Below are 18193 nucleotides of genomic sequence, written 5' to 3'. Positions count from 1 at the left end.
TCCTTAATTCCCTCTTCAGCATAGTCAAGATCTAGAGTGGTCTCTGGAAACAGATTATCCAGTTCAAATACTAGCTCTCCTACATATAAATTGTGTGACTTTGGATAAGCTATTCAACTTCTCTATGTCTCACTTTTCTCAAATCTAAATTGGGGAATAATAATAAATGCACTTACTTTACTAGAGTATTGTAAATATTATATAAAATAACATATGTAAAGTAATTAAATAGATTACAGCGGTACTTGAAACACAGTAAATGCCCCAAACATGTTAAATGTTACTGTCATTATCATCATCATTTTTGTAACTTACTCCTTAAACTCCATTTCTCTTGAATCCCTTTCCACTGCATTCTCAATTCTGTTTTATAATGTGATCAATAGTCCTTTAATATATAATCTTCTCAAAAAAAAAAAGTGGATGAGTTAAGACCAAGGATACTTGAAAGCAGAGTGGTCCTGAGTTTGAAATAAAACTGGCTGATTCAGATTAGATCAAAGAAAGAATTTCCTTTGCCAGTAGAACCAGCAGAAGGAGCTTGAGGCACAAGACTGTTTCTAAGTAAAAGATGGGAAATTTCTAAATAAGAAAGTGGAAAATTTGGTGGCATTTGTCTTCGAATCCCTACATTTGGCCCCCAGCCTCCACTGTCCACATCATTCTGACTCTGGGTTGGAGACACAAAAACAGGAGTGGTGACACCTCTGCTCTGGTTCTCAAACTTACCAACCATACTGGCCCTCCGCTGGCCCTCTTTTGCACCCCAAAATTTGTTCTCTGAAAAGAGTAAGCAACTCATTTCTATCAGGGCATAGAGGGATTCTGGGGGCATTTCCTTGGGGATTAGCACTTTTAGAAGGATCTTCAGTTTGGCTCAGTGTAGAAAAAACCTAGGTAGGGGACAGAAGAGGAGACCTGCTCTGAAGCACCGAAAATTTGTCTAGGGTGTGACTGATCTTGTCTGAGGAATTCCTGGTGCTGATGGTCAGGGCTCTCTCACCTCTCTTCTGTGGAGGTGGGATTAACAGCATAGAATGGGCATCCAGTCTCTCTGCTTCTGATCTTCCTTCAGTCCCTGCTGCTCCAGTTTGACCATTCAGCCGTCAATGTACTCAGGACCTGGGAGCTCTGAAGATGCCCCTTTGTAAGCCTTGGAGAGAGCAGGTGTGGGTGAGAATAATTTATGAATCTCTTCTCTGAACCTCTGGAGGAGGTGAGGGACATGGACCCTGAGCCCTTGGTGGGACTGAGGGCCTGCTAGTCTCAGCTATGAACCGTTAATGAGGAATTAGCAGAGGCCGGCAGTCATCTCCGCTGACGTTCCTGAAGCCAGGTTTACATGCCTGGCATGCTCAGGGCCTCAGGAGGGATAGAGACTGAGCAGGGAGGGCTCCCAGGACACCAGACGCCCAGAACCACTGAAAGGGACAACAGCAGATGCAGATGGAGACATGCTTCTCTCTATACAAATGACAAACCCAGTTGTCACCTGAAAGTTGACAGTCAGCATTCTTAATATTGTTTTTGCCTCTTAGGCAAAGCAACTTGGTAGAAAGAGATCTGTGCTTTTGAATAAGGGAGCCCTAGGTTTGAATAAGACTCCATTACTGTGTAGCCTTGAACAAGTTCCTTAAACTTCTGACTTTATTTTCCCTCTGTACAATGAAGATTAATGTATCTTTGAAAATGGTGGTTGTGAAGAGATGCATGTATAAAGCACCTAGCAGGGTGCCTTGGACATAAGAAGAGCTCAGAAGAATTAATACATTATAGAAGTTTCTGTGGCTTGGAAAGAGTCTGCTTGAGGACACACGCTGACCATCTGGGATATCTGCTAGACCCACTTGGGGTGACTATAGTATCCTTATAATAGACATTATTAGTTTCACAACCTATCTTTTCCCTCAAAAAATTTACCCCTGCCCATTTAGAAGGACATAATAGAATGTGGTAATGGCAGATATTTCACAATATGTCACCACCAGTTTATATTTGTTTTAATCCCCAGTTTGAAAGCAATGTTTCCGTTTATACTGTCACAGAACTAATTCAAAATTTACCCAAAATAAATAAATAAAATAATCTACTGTTGTGCATATTTACCTTGATATTTCAGAATAATCACATAACTGCCTTCCATGTTGGAACTTTTCCTTGTGAGGTGTGTGTGTGTGTGTGTGTGTGCACATAAGTGCACACATACTCATTACAGTCTAGACCATGTGGGAATAGTTACTGTGATGTGGCCTAGAGACCAAAACAACAAACCTGATGTGCAAGTATGACAATTTAGTCATAGGGGTTCTCAGTGAGGAACCCATCCAGTACCACTTCTTGTAGCAATCTCCAGCCTAAGCGGACTGCCCAGATCATTATCGCCACTGGAATAAGACATGCTGGGAAGTCACAGCAGGCACTTTAATATCTTAAGGTTCTTAAAATCCCTGTGCTAAATATGAAATAGGCTCTTGAAATAAAACATTCAAACAATACAGAAGGAAAATTATGAAATATAATACAAAAGCTTTTCCTCTCCAAAGGTAGCCACTATTTACACATAATAGAGGCCGAGAGGAGGGGAAAGAAAGTTGACTACGTTCGAAAGGAAGAGTGAAATAATCAACTCGTATTTATCACCACTGGCATGTTAGGAAGATTTTAAATGAAACTTTGAGATAGCTGTTACCATTATCAATTCAAAAAGCGAGGCTCAGAGAGGTTAGGACCTAGAATTCAAGCTCATTCTCTTTATACTGCATCACATGGATCCACAGAAGAAGAAAAAATCTCAAGGCATACTCTCTATTGAGAACAGGTCAGCTGTTATCCAGTTTGCCACTTAAACACAATTTTTTTTTTTTTTCAAATTTAGGAGTATTGACATAAACCAATTCCATCAATCTCTCTCATTACTGAATTTCTCACAGTCAAATCTCTTTAAAACTCTGTGCTTTCTACCCCTGCTCCTCCTACTCTCAAGCTCTTCATCTTCCACATACAAAAGACACCATCTCCCTTGGACTCTGGGGCTTTAATTTACACATAACTTTTTGCTTTGTTATAATTTCAGAATGACAAAATCTTATGCATGTAATATAACTTTTCTACATTAACCACCTCTATGCATACTCTCAATCAACAGTGTGTAAAATATTTTAAGTCTTTTATTTTTTCCTATGCTATGTTAATTTTGCTTATACTTGTTGAAAGTTATTTTGCCTTTTGAATATAATAATAGAAATGAGGCTTGTATTTTCTGGTTTCTTTTTTAATTTTATTTTTCTAGTAATTTGTATTTTACAAAAGTATTAATCTACATTTTTTAGAAATTAAAACAAAACAAAAACTGGCTCTTCCTTAGAGATGGCTTGAGAAAAGCTAATCTGAAGGACTTTCCCTACACATATCCACATTTTTGAGAGTTGTGATGCAATGATTTCTTTCTGCAGACAGATGAGCTAGTGTGAGCTAGTGAGTGGACCCTCCACTCACATCGAGTGTGTTGTTCCAAATTTAGACTTGAAAATAAAGTATCAGGAAGCCAATGTATACAGTCACACCATATTCTTGAATTCAACTATCAGAAATAAAGCTCATGTTTTTATACCCTTCTTTCTGCCTCCTATGCCTATCTCTCAACTGGTTGGGAAGATGGAGTAGGGTGAGACGTGTGATCAATTATTAAGTTTCAAACGCCAACAATACTACCAAGCTATAAGACAGTTCACTCATCTACTGATATTCCATCAGTTCCTCACCTTCATCAAAGGCTTTGGTTATAGGTGCCCATATTCTTCACTGCCCAATCCCTGCCATCCCTCTAAGCAAAACCATCATAGTATGAATGACTTATCCATCCACCAAGAATTAGCAATCTTTGAAACACAATTTCCTACTAGGCTCAAGCAATCCTCTCTAGGTAACAAATCCCATTCCCTCATTCATTGTGTGTGTGTGTGTGTGTGTGTGTTTGTGGTGAAATATATATAACAATAATTTACCATCTTAACCATTTTTTAGTGCAGAATTCAGTGACATTAATTACATTTGCCGTGTTATGCTAGCTTCAGCACTATGCATTTCCAAGTTTTTCATCACCTCAAAAAGAAACTCAGTACCTCTTCAGCTATAACTCACTTTTCCCTTCCTCTCAGCCCCTGGTATCCATTAATAAACTTTGCTCTCTATGCATTTGCCGATTCTCATTTTTTCATCTAAGTGGGATCATACAATATTTGTCATTTTGTGTCTAATTTCTTTCACTCAGCATAATGTTTTCAAGGTTCATCCACGTCATTGCATGTATCAGAACTTTGTTTCTTCTGATGGCCAAAAAATATTGCACAGTGTGTATGTACCATATTTTCTTTATCCATTCATCTGTTGATGGACATTTGGGTTGTGCTTACCATTTGGCTATTGAGAATAATGCTCCAATGAACACTGGTATACAAGTATCTGTCTAAGTCCTTTCTTTCAAGTCTTTTTGGTATATACCTAGGAATAGAATTGCTGGGTCATATGGAAATTCTATATTTAACTTTTTGAACTGCCAAACTGCTTTCCATAGTGACTGCACCATTTTGTATTCCCACCAGCAATGCATGAGGCTTCCAGTTTCTCCACATCCTCACCAACACCTGCTATTTTCCATTTTTCTGATAATAGCCATCCTAGTGAGTGTGTCCCCTTATTCTTGAGGCTGAACATCTTTGTGTTCTTCAAGACATGTCACATAAATTAACTCTTCCAGGAAGCTTTTCTTGACTCCCAAAGAATGATTAGGCATGCTTCTTTTGTTCTTCCCTAATATCCTACATCAGTCACTGCAATACAAAAGACTGAAATAACCTATGTAAATTATCTATGTATGTGGTTTACTCTTTCTGTTAAGCTATAAGTATCTTGAGTAAGCTGTGTGTGTACTCATTCCATTTCTCTACTTCCAGTTTGTATGCATTTTCTTTCATTTAACAGCTGCTTTGTTAATGTTATTTGACTAGAATTGTAGCATATAAATCATTTATAAATTTATTTTAATAATATAATTTCAAAATAGCAGATAGAGGGTATAAAATCCTACAGCTGTATCCTTTCCTTCTTCTAAGAAAGTAGTTACTAATTTATCCCATTACTCTTTCTTGCTAAGTTCTAATATAGCCTCCTTATTCTTCTGAAAATAGAAACTATGTCTAATTGTCTTTGGCATATGCCATAAAACATATATGTGATATCTGTTCCAGGTGCAAGGTGCAGTATCTGTACTAAAGTGGTGGCAAATGAGATGAAGAAGTGAGTAGAGTGAACAATCTAAAAGACAACAGGAAGTAGAATCACAAAAACCTAAAGAATGGTTAGATGTAGAAAGTGTGAATGAATAATGTAATAGATTAATTGATTCCTGCTTAAGTAGAATATTGTACTAAATTCTAGGGATAGGAAAATAAACCAAGTCAAAATTCCCCATATATAGGGTCTTTAAATCTTGTATAAGATGAGGATTTGCAAAAAAAGGATAGGAAATAAGGCAGTTTATGTGTGGAAAAGTTACATTTTTTTTTTTTTTTTGTATCATTATTCTTTTTTAATCAAAACCAGAATGTCATGTCTTTATGGTGTGAAAATGGGAAAGAATATTTACAACCAGATTTACTAGCAGAAATGGAACTTGAGGGAAAATCAAAATTGGGCCCAATCTCCCCCCACCCCCCCGCCCAGGGTGTCATTGACAAAACCAGTAAAGAGGAAGGAAGATTTTAAAGGTCAATGATGAACTCATAAGGTGATAATGGGTCACCAATATGAAATGTGTTAAAGGCAGTAGTAATTAGTAAAGTTAGTAACATAACGGCTAATATTTGAATAGCATTTTGCAATCTGCAGAGCATATTTATCTACATTTTTTTTTTAATCCTAATACTCACCCAGTGAGGTAGAAACGTATACACTATAATTATCATAAAGATCACATATACAAACTAAGATCTGGAGTGATCAGCAAGGAGGCCATAATTAAAGCCATAGAAATAAATGAACTCCCCTGGGGAAGAAGGGTAGAAAAATAATGAAAGACAACTGTGGCCAGAGATAGAGTGTGAGAGGAGGAAAATGTGACAGTGCAGGAGACAGTCTCTTCCTTGGTTGCTTTTTCTAGACAATCAAGCATTCATTGGAGCCATTCTTGTGTGTAGCGGAATAACTGTGGCTTTGGTTCCTATTAGGATGAAAGGAGTATGGACTTTTAAATTATCTCAATTCAGACTCTGTTCATTTATTGTCCCTTCAGTCAAATTCAAATAATCAGTTCTTGGCCAATCCATATTCTCATCATGATGAAAATATCCACAAGAGAATAAAAAGTCAGTCCTCTCTTCTGGCATCTGTGAGCGTTTTCAGCAAGCTGGGACAGAGAGCAGAATCCTCACAGAGTTGGATGTTGGATGTGGCTTACTTTAAGACACCTATAGTTCACAGCATTAAAATCTGATATTCCCAGTTTTGTTTTGTTTTGTTTTTTTCCCTTCCTCTGGATTATCCAGGAAACCGTAGTGGTGTAGTGGTTAAGAGCTATGGCTGCTAACCAAAAGGTTGGCAGTTCAAATCTACCAGGCACTCCTTGGAAACCCTATGGGGCAATTCTACTTTGTCCTATAGGGTCACTATGAGTCGCAATCAACTTGACGGCAACAGGTTTGATTTTTGTTTTTTTCTGGATTCTCTTGTCACAAGAAGGTTGTTGCTGTGTTCTATAGGAATATCACTGACCTGAGTTATCAAATTTTATTCTAGCTCCACACTTATAACTTTCTTGTGTGTCTTGGACAAATCGTATTCATTCTCTGGGCTTCAGTTCCCTCCTCCGGGAAGGAGGTTTGAATAATACCAATCCCACAGGATCTGACCCTACTGCCCCTCCTCCCTCATTTCCTACCCCTTCCCCAGACTCACTCTGCTCCAGTCATTTTCATCGTCATTTTATAAGAAGCTGTTCCAGCCCCAGAGTTTTGACATTTGCTGTCCTCTGTGGCACTGTCTTCCCTCAGTTATAGCTATATAGTCTTATTCAACTTTATCTTTTCATTGGGCATGTTACTATTTGAAAATGTATTAATTTATTAATTAAATTAATTAATTTATTTTCTGTATCTTATATGTCAATCTCCCTAGAATATAAGCTCCATGGGAGCAGGGCAGGACGTTGTCTGTATTGTCAATCATGATACCTTGAGTGCTTAGCACAATATTTGAAACATTGCAAGGGCTTAATCAATATATTCCACACGAATTAAAGATTTTCAAGAAAATTTATATGCACAAATCTATTTATCAAATAAATCTTACCTAGACACTTGAAATTTAAATTAGATAAAGGCAGTTCTACTGGGCTGTGGAGTGAGGACAAGAAGAAAATTATTTCACACCTATCTTTAGATGCGCCTTCTCAGAACCCAGCTCCTTAGGAGAGGATTGAAAATTACTCTGCTAGATGAACTCTAACTTCATAATATTCTATGATTATTCTTCTTTAATCACAACTTACAGTAAACGTTTATGAAATTTGGATGTACCTTCCCATGGATTTATTACTTTATTGTAGCATTTCCCTCCTCACTCTCCCAAACCCCAGTGCCCAAATAAGTCTTGTACTTGATTGCCTCTTGCAATCAAGGAAATATGGTCTGTGAAAAAGGGGTCCACAAGTTCCCTGGCCAATTTTTTTACATTTTTACTTTTGTAACTATAGGTGTCTTAAAGTAAGCCACATCCAACATCCAACTCAGTGAGGATTCTGCTCTCTGTGCCAGCTTGCTGAAAACACTCACAGATACCAGAAGAAAGAGAGAACTGACTTTTTATTCTCTTGCGGATATTTTCATCATGATGAGAATATGGATTGGCCAAGAACTGACCTGAGGCCTCGTCCTACTGATCGCATGTACTATGAGAAGTTCAAGCTTTTGCCAAGATCTCTGACTGTTTCAAAAATTATGTTCTTCAGGGCACTACCTTTGCAGCTTACTTCCCCAGCGTAGCCTGGAGCTTAACAGCTGATCTCTTCTCCCGGTACTGGTTCAAAAACCATAAACCAAACCAAAACCAAACCCACTGCCGTCAAGTCGATTCCGACTCATAGTGCCCCTATAGGACAGAGTAGAACTGCTCCATAGAGTTTCCAAGGAGTGCCTGGTGGATTCAAACTGCTAACTTTTTGGTTAACCATCAAAAACCATAGCATACATCAATATCCTACTTCTCTCATTCCCATTGCACCACTGCCGATAAAACTTGTTTAGAGAAGACTTACATTGAAAGCATTTTGTGGGGGTAGAATATGTAGAGCGAATTACATTGAAGCATAAAATGGACATTAATTAGACTTGAATACTGTTATAAACATCCTCAATATTCATGTGCTAATCCCCAACTGAGAAATTCCTCGCTGTCTTTTTACTTTTAGTATCTCTTTTTCAGACCCCTACCTCACCTATGACATGTTTTCTCTCATCACAGTGACAAATCTCCAACCTACAAATTTATACTTCTTCTGATTAGAGTAATTCAGCTCTCTGTTTTCACATGCTTCTTCCTGATCACATCCTATGCATTCCCATATTCCAAGCAGCTGTGGGCATTTCTTTCTTTAAATGACATTTTCTTTTATTCTTGCTATATTTACACATGCTGTGAACTTACTTTCGATTTTTCATTGCCCAGTGAACCATCATTCTGTACCCTTGTTAGAAACAGGAGTTTGACTTTATCTCTGATCTGCTTGGTCTTCACTCCATAGACAATGGGATTGAGTGAAGGTGGGACAACAGTGATGTGGAAAGAGCGGGAAACATTGTGTCCAAAGCGATGGGCAAGGATGGAGAAGAAGGAAGGTGCATAAGCCATGAGGATGACACAGACATGAGAACCACAGGTGCCAAAGACCTTCTGGTGGGCATCTCAAGCAAGGAGACAAAAGCACAAAGGATGAGGGTGTAGAAAATGGCGATTAGAATCAGATCTGAGATGACTGTCATGATGGGAAGACAAAATCCAAACTAGATGTTGATGGGGATAGCAACACAATCAAGCTGAACAACACCTATATACTCCAAGGCTTTGAACTGGTTTGAACCAGTTAGGAACAGGAAAAATTACAGGTCCAAGCCTGGGAATGGGGCACTTGGAAGAAGTGTAGCGAGCCCTTTCAGGAGCCTGGTTTGGGAGACTGGATTGTTGGCAGGATAGTGGAGAGCAACACACATTCAAAGTGGTGTGATCAGACGCCATCATTGAGCGTGGCACCACCGTTTCTGACTCTGACGGTCAAGATATTTGGTTGCTATGCAACATGCACGCTCCCTTTGTTTTCTAAGAGGGAGATTAAGTTTCTAGCAGGGGTTTGACCTGTAGTTTTTTCCATTCTAGTTATTGTTGCAGTTCACCCACATTTTAAAAATTTGGGTCTGTTTGATTTCACTTCGTTGGCCATGACTGATCTAGGAAGAACTGGTTTGAAGCCCTGATACACTCACATTATTTGTAGGGGATGATGTGTGTCCTGCAGAAAGGCAGACGTGTTAGCAAGAATATTTCTGGCAGGATGATGCTGAAGCTTCAGAAGGAGATGCCCACAACAATCTTGATGATGGTCTTGGGGGTCAAGATGCTGGTGTATCTCAGAGGGGAACAGATGGTCACATAATGATCAAATGCCATGACCTTCAGGACAGCTGAATCCAGAATGCTACTGAAGTGGAGGAAAAACATTTGCATAAAGTATTCAGGGAAGGTAATTTCTCAAGTCTCAAGCCAAAAGATACTGAGTGTTTTAGTCACAACAGCTGTAGACAAAATAAGGTCAATCCTAGCCAGAATGGAGGGAAAAAAGAACATGGGTTCATTAAAACTGTGCTCCACTGCAATGAGGTAGAGAAGAATGCAGTTTCCCACAACAGCCACAATGTAAGTGACACAGAAGGGAATCCTAATCTACACATACAATTACTCCAGGCCCAGAATGAAGGTTCCTGAGTTGTGACTGTCAGGTTGAAAATGACCGTTGCAGACATGAATGGCACAAGTTCCAGGTCCTGAGGACAGAGGATGATGATGGAAAGTCAGGGTTACTTGAGTCAATCTCACTTTCAACCATTCATTGTTGACTCCTGAAGATAAGGTTCCATCCAAAGTGGAAGATCTTTGAGAGTGAAAAAAAAGTTGAGATTAATAATGATGGCATGCAAATATGTGTGTAAACAGAGTGTCCCAGACATACTGGAGTATGTGATCATTCTACCTGAAAAGAAGCTCTTCTCTTTTCTGGCCAAGTGCTCTGGTTTATACTTTACCAGGAACCTTCCAGACTGACTACAATTACACTTCTCCCTACATGCTGTGCCCTGATACAAGTTAACAAGACATACTTTTCCATGTGTTGGTGGATTAAGTTTATATGCCTTTATGGTCATAATTGGATAAGGTCTGCGCTCTCTTTTATTGTGGATATCTTTCTCTGCCCCAGGGCAACTTTTCCCACTTTTCAAGACTAATAACTGTGCATCGTAGATTTGTTATCTCAAGTCTATTTTATTGCCATCCAAACACATAATTCAGCTCAAAAAAATTCTAGCTGAGTTCCTATACTATGCTGCTGGGCATCACTTGTAACTTACAAAATAGAAAAGTTCTCCATAGCTGAGGTGCATGTGCCCTTGCTCCTCCAAAGAAATAGTTTTCTAGCAACTTAGATTATAGGTTTATAATATCCTAACATTTTGGTCTTAGAAACACTATCATTCAAAATATCTGCACCAAAGGAGGATTGTTTCTTTATGGACAGACATCCTCTTGATAGCCACATAGACCTCAACACACATACTCTCTCTCAGACACACACATTGAATACCTATAATCTCAGACATACCATAATCTATACTTGGATTTTCTCATACATTTTACCATCATATATTTTACCTACACATAATCACACAAATATAAACTCCTCCTCTCACTCTCTCCCTCTGAGACACACACACACACACACACACACGTCCACAGAGGACTTTACCACAAAGAAGGTATTATAAAAAAAAAAAAAAAAATTTCTTAGCTGGATCAGGCACCGCCACATGCCATGTAAAATACCAAAAGCAAATATGGAATTTATTCTTTAAATACTATGTCCTACACCTGCTCCCTTTTCCAGTAATGTCCCCTTTTTGCTTATATAGAAAGCTATTAGTACTGTACAAATAACCATACAGCGAGGTCAGGACTCCTTGTAGCAGCGCTAACAAGAGACGTGTGCCCTGTGCCTCAGAATCCTAGTCTGACAATTCATATTCAACTTTTTCCTTATCCCTCCTTTTTCATCTCAGTTTTAGGCCTAGCTCACAAAACTTCCATCTTCCAGACCAAACCTGAGATTATTTTTTTTTCCAACTCTTTCCTTTTCTGTAACTAAAAACAATCTCCTTGTGGCAACCTAAAACCTCCTATTTAGTGTCTCAGTAATTCATGTGTTCTAGCTTCTGGGGACATGGTCAAAAATTCAGAAGGTCAGCCACAATCAGGCCTTCATTTCTGTTGAGTACTTGTATTCTCTAGGTTCATGTACCTTCATCTCAGTTCTCTTTTGTGGGGGGCCAGGAACTCACCTATTACCAGCATTAGAGAACTGTTTAGGCTGTTCAGCCTTCATTTAAACACCCCTCTCCTGTGCTACTCACATATTCAACAATATATGGCATCCTAAAACCATATACTTGGATCACAGCTTCCCAACTTATCTGATGGCATCTTTTATTCACATGTATATGGAGGAAGGTCTCTCATTTTTACGTTTCCATGCTCGCAGATACATACAGCCAATCTCTTTCTTAACTACTGTGCCACCAGGGTTCCATAAAAGCTTTAAGGAAAATAAATCTCCGTTAGCATAACATACAACCTAGCAATGTCAGACCCTTGATTTCCTCTTCAATTTTATCTCTTGCAACTGTACCCCTAAGTACAGCTTAACTCCCAGGATTACTAATCTATTAGGATTTAAAAATACATATTATAATTCTTAAGCATCATCCCTTTGCATATGTTGCTCCTTCTTTCTGTAATTCCTTTCCTACCCTTTCCTACCTGACTCGGTTTACAAACTACCATCACCTCATTTGGAAAGTCATCCCTCATTCATCATTGTGTTATCCTGGCCTTAGCATTAATCACAACATTTCATAGTTACCTATTTTGCTCTCTGTTTTGGCTTCCAGAATGCAAGTTTCGTAACGATACAGACCTCACACTTATGGTTCACCACTGGAGTTCCATGGTTGTTCACAGAGTAGGCAGTCAATCAGTGTTTACAATTATTATTATTAGTAGAAATATTATCCTCTTTTTATATTACGTTTTATATGCTGAAGTAACTATCATAATAGAGTTAGAAAATCATATTATATTGCTTGATGCATCTGGGGAAGGCCTGAAATGAAAATTTGTATCATTTACCAATATACTCACTCTCTAATCACTCACTCTCTCACACATTCTTGTGGCCATAGTCTTACTAAGTTACAGCATAATATAGAGAAGAAAAGAGGCAATACTGGATTGCTAAATCTTAAGAATTACTTTATTGGTTTATGGTGACATCAAAAGGTCAAATCAAAGCAGAATAATTGACAGAAGTTTACCTTAGATTAAAACTCCTTCTTTACTACAATATTTTCACAGTCTAATCCCAGGTCAAACTCCTTACTCCAATTCTATTCCATTATCACCAAACTCCACAACCCATGACAAGCATGATTAATAGAAAAGGGAAAATAAGAACTCGCAAATCTGTATGCTGCCGTCAATCTACTTTTATTATATTGTAGGTATGTGTCCATACTTCTTGTAGATGATTTCTTTATTCATGTAGAATATTTGGGCAAAGTATTGTTATTCTGAGTAGAATCTATGCTGCCAAATAGTAGACGTACATTGACTCATATGTGGAACTTAGGGCATTTTAATACTGATAGTCTGGTGTATATATAGGGCCCCCAAGGTTAAATGAAAACACACCATAAAGACAATGAATTCAGATGATTATTAACATAAACAAAAAGTGTGGTGGGTTTAAATCATGTTCACAAATTTGTTGATACTACTCCTTTTAAGAGGTAGGGTTTAATTTCTCGTCCCTTAAGTGTGGGTTGGAGTTAGTGACTCATCTCTAATGAATAGGATACGGTGAATATGACAATGTGTGACTTTTGAGACTAAAAAGTATTGGAGCTTCCTTCTTTCTCTTGGATTGTCCACTCTGGAGGAATCTGGCCAATGTGTTGTAAGAATATTCAAAGAGCTGATGGAGAGGATTGTATAGGAAGGAACTGAAGCCTCCTGCTTACAAACAGCCCTACATGAGTGACCATCTTGGAAGCAGATCCTTCAGTCCCAACCAAGCCTTCAGTCCCATCTTGACTACTATCTCATAAGAGACCACAAGCCAGAATTACCTAGCCAATTGACTCTCTAATTCTGGACCTACAGAAACTGAGTGTGATAATAAATGTTTATTTTTGTTTTAAACTGCTAGTTTTAAGGGTAATTTGTTACCTAGTATAGCTAACTAACATGAAAAGGAATGCAGGATATCATTATATGTTCCTATCTATGTGTAAGAAACTACAGGCCAAGGCAGGGTTACTATAGTGCTTAGGCACCTTAGGCTATGTAAGATAGTTCACTATAATTATATTTGAATAATCCCTTTTAAACCTACCTCAACAGGGAAAGTCACCTACATGTGTGAAACATACCAAGCATCATGCATGGTATCTATAAAAGGATTTCAAGATCACTTTTTTCATGCATCAAGCATTTATTAAAACTAGGACTAAGATTTCAGGCCCAGGAAACCAGGCATTATTCTACATCCTGGATATTCAGAAATAAATATCAGTTTATTCCTTGAGGATATCACATACTGAGGGCAATAGATTTGTGAAATAAAATTTCAATGCAGAATGAGAGTCACAGGAAATCCAAAGATGTCCATGGAAACCAAGTGGAGTGGCCATACAATCTAAGGCATCAGAGATTTTGAACAATAAGTGAAACTGATTTTGAGTCTTGACAGATGAATAGATGTTAGTCAGAAAAACAGAGAAGAGTCATTTCAGATGGAAGGACAAGGATCTGAAAAGCTTAGAGATATAAGAGGATATCACAGTTCTGGGGAATGTGTGTCTGGTTTCACAAGAAGACATTCTATACGAATATCACTGACCTGACTTCTCAGATTTTATTCCAGTTCCACATTTATAACTTTCTTGCTATGTGCTTTGGACAAAATCATGTTTAAGCTCTGGGCTTCAGTTTCCTCCTCCAAGAAGGAAGTTTGGATGATACCATTCCCGCAGGAACTGACCCTACTGCCCCTGCTCCCTCATTTCCTACTCCTTCCCCAGACTCACTCTGCTCCAGCCACAGGGCCCCATTTCCATTCTCATTTCATACGAAGCTCTTCCAGCCCCAGAGTTTAACACTTGCTGTCCTCTGGCATTGTCTCCTCCGCAAGTTATGACCCTTCATGTTTTCAGGGGACATATTACTATCTAAAAAAAGTATATTATTTTTTTTTACTTGCATCTTATCTGTCATTCTCCCTTGAATATAAACTCCATGGAAGCAGAGCAGGACCTCATCTGTATGACAACCCTGATATCCTAAATGCTTAGAATGATATATACAGAATATAGCAGATTCTCAAAAAGTATTTTCCATATAAGTGGATGATCATCAAAAATTTTCTGGCAGAAACATATTTTCCAAATAAAATGTTACCTACACACTTGATACATAAACCAGGTAAAGACATATATGCTGGTGTGGACAGAGAAGGATAAGGAACTTCTTCCGCTCACCTGGAGATCTGTCTCAAAGCAAGTTCGCAGAACTCTTCTGGTAGAATGTGATTGAAAACCACCATAAGCACTACCTCTAAAATATTCTATGAGCATCCTTCTAAGATCCTTTTTTGATCACAACATTAGCGAATGATTATGAAATTTGGATGTATCTTGCCGTGGATATGTTACTTTATCGTAATATTCCCCTTACAACCCTCCCAACCCCTGACTGCCCAAATGTGTCTTGAACTTGATTCCCGTTTGCGGTCAAGGAGATACAGTCTTTATTTCCTGGCATTGGGGTTAAATTTTTCTTTAGTATCCAAATCAGTGGATTTAGGGACTAATCCTACGGATGCTATGTACTGTGGGAAGTGTGGGCCTTTGCCAAGATTTCCGACTATTTTCAGGGATTATGTTCTTCTGGGTACTATTTTTGCAGCTTACTTTCCCAGTGTGGCCTGGAGACTAGCAGCTGATCTCCTCTCCCAGCATTGGCTTAAAAACCATATTGTTGTTATTGTGTGCATTCAAGTCAGTTCCAACGCATAGCGTCCCTATAAGGCAGAGTAGAACTGCCCCCTAGGGTTTCCTAGGCTGTAATCTTTACAGAAGCAAATCACCAAGTCTTTTCTCCTTCAGAGCGGCTGCTGGATTCAAACCTCCAAGCTTTCATTTAGCAGCTGAGTGCTTAACCATTGTACCACCAAAGCTCCTTTTGAGACCATAGCATATATCGATATCTTACTTCTATCACTCCCATTATATCATTGCCAATAGAACTTATTGTTTAAAACAGATTTGTGTTGAAAGATTTTGTGGGAGTGGAACATTTAGAGTGAATTACAGTCAAGCAAAAAATGAATAATAATTAAACTTGAATATTATCATAAATGTCTTAAATATCCATTTGCTAATCCCCTAATAAGAAATTTCTCACTGACCTTTGTACTTTTAGTCTCCGTCTCACCTATGACGTGTTTTCTGTCATCATCGCAACAAACCCTCATTTTACAAATTCCTATTACTTTTTTCCAATTAGAGTGATTTGGCTCTCTATTTTTGCCTCCTTCTTCCTGATCATATCTTATGTATCCCCATATTCCACAAGCAAAAATTCTATCAAGAAGATTTTTATATGGACAATTATCTGTTTCATATAACCAGTAAACCAGTTGTCATCAAGTTGACTCTGACTCATGGCAACCCCATTTGTGTCAGAGTAGAACTGTGCTCCATAAGGTTTTCAATGGCTGATTTTTTTGATATAGATCACCAGACCTTTCTTCCTAGGCACCTCTAGGTGGACTCAAATCTCCAACCTTTCACTTAGTAGCTGAGCATATTAAGTATTCTTAGTATTCTTCATGCTTCAAATATCGTTGGCTTCATTATTCTTTCTAGATTTATATACTGTATGAACTTACACTACCCTTGTGACTGTCCAGCAGACCATCATTCTCTATCCTTGGTAAAAAAGAGGAGTATGACCTTATCTCTGATCTGCTTGGTCTTTACTCCATGAACAATGGGGTTGACTGCGGGTGGGATAACAATGTAGAGGTTGGCAAACATGATGTGGAAAGTGTGGGAGACACTGTGTCCAAAGTGATGGGCAAGGATGGAGAAGAAGGCAGGTGTATAAAACATGAGGATGATACAGACATGAGAACCACAGGTGCCAAAGGCCTTCTGGTGGGCATCTCAGGAGGGGAGACGAAAGACAGCACAAAGGTTGAAGGAGTAAGAAATGGCAATTAGAATTACATCTGAAATGACCGTCCTAATGGGAACACAAAAGCCATACCAGATGTTGATGGAGATATCAGCACAGGCAAGCTGAGCAACACCTACCTGCTCACAGTATGTGTTGGGGATGATGTGTGTTCTACATGTTCTACAGGAAGGTGGTGTGTCAGCAAGAATACATCTGGCAAGATTATGCAGAACCTTCAGAAGGAGATGCCCACAACAATCTTGATGATGGTCTTGGGGGTCAAGATGGTGGTGTATCTGAAGGGGGAGCAGATGGCCACATAGCGATCAAATGCCATAGCCATCAAGATGGCTGAATCTAGGACAAAGCTGCAGTGAAGGAAGAACATTTGTGTAAGGCATTCTGGCAAGGTAATTTCTTGAGCCCCAAGCCAAAAGATACTGAGTGTTTTAGGCACACCAGCTGTGGACAAGATGAGATCAGTCATGGCCAGCATGGAGAGAAAGAAGAACATGGGTTCATGAAGGCTGCGCTCCACTGCAATGAGGTAGAGAAGGATACAGTTTCCCACAACAGCCACAATGTAGATGATACAGAAGGGAATCCCAATCCACACATGGAATTGTTCCAGGCCTGGGATGCCCACCAGAATGAAAGGTCCTGGGTTGTAACTGCTCAGGTTGAAAATGACCTTTCCAAACCGGGATGGCACAAGTCCCAGGTCCTGAGGAAAGAGGGGTAGAAAGGAGAGTTAGGGTCACTTGAGTCATTCTTACTTTGAATAATTCATCATTATTGACCCCCCAAAATAAATAACCATATAGTTTATCATTGAAAATGGGAGACATTTGAGAGTGAAAAAGGTTGAGATTAACAATGATGGCAGGAGTATGCATAAGCCAGGATTGTTCCACAAAATCAGTCATCTCACCTGAAAAGAATCTTTTCTCTAGTCTGGCCAAGCCCTCTGGTTACACAATTTCTCCTGAAAGCCTTCCACACTGACTATAATCACCCTTTTTCTTTATACACTGTCCCTGGATACAAATTAACAAAATACAGGGCATGTTTTTCCATGGATTAGTAGATTATAGCATATATGCCTTTATGGTCGTCATTGGATAAGATCTGCTTTGTCATTGTGGAATATTTATCTCTGGCCCAAGTTTTAAGTCCAGCTCACAAGCTCTCACTCCATTCCAGGTTACTTATGACTATGGCTTTTAGATTTGTGAGCTCCACACATCCCTATTGCCATTCAAAAACCTAATTCCATGAAACAAACTCTAGCTGAGTCCCTACAGTATGCTAGGTGTTACTTGTAATTTAAACATGAAATGAAAAAGTTAACTATAGTTGAGATTCATGTGCCCTTGCTTCTCAAAGATATCATTTTCAGCACCCTAGATTATGGGTTTATAATATCCTAATACTTTGAATTTAGTAACACCATCGGTCAAGATTTCTGTCTAAAAGGAACATTGTTCCTTTATGAACATATATTCTCTTAGATAGCAACATAGACCTCAAGACACATAATCTTTCAGATGTAAACATACTTAAAACTTACAATCTTAGACAT

At 38.7% G+C, this 18193-nt stretch overlaps 1 protein-coding gene and 1 pseudogene across 1 annotated transcript; both read right to left on the bottom strand.

Moving 5' to 3' along the window:
• Positions 1 to 8676: 8676 nt before the first annotated feature.
• On the bottom strand, positions 8677 to 10006 carry LOC101347559 (olfactory receptor 52H1-like; annotated as a pseudogene).
• Positions 10007 to 16349: 6343 nt separating this feature from the next.
• On the bottom strand, positions 16350 to 18193 carry LOC101347305 (olfactory receptor 52H1-like). The gene is given in 3 exon segments (XM_023743036.1): positions 16350 to 16790; positions 16793 to 17335; positions 18182 to 18193. Coding segments are annotated over 3 exon segments (996 nt in total).

This window comes from Trichechus manatus, unplaced genomic scaffold (genome assembly GCF_000243295.1).
Source record: "Trichechus manatus latirostris isolate Lorelei unplaced genomic scaffold, TriManLat1.0 scaffold00232, whole genome shotgun sequence".
Lineage (NCBI taxonomy): Eukaryota > Metazoa > Chordata > Mammalia > Sirenia > Trichechidae > Trichechus > Trichechus manatus.
Note: the sequence above shows the minus strand (reverse complement) of the source record. Positions and strands in the feature narration are given on the sequence as shown.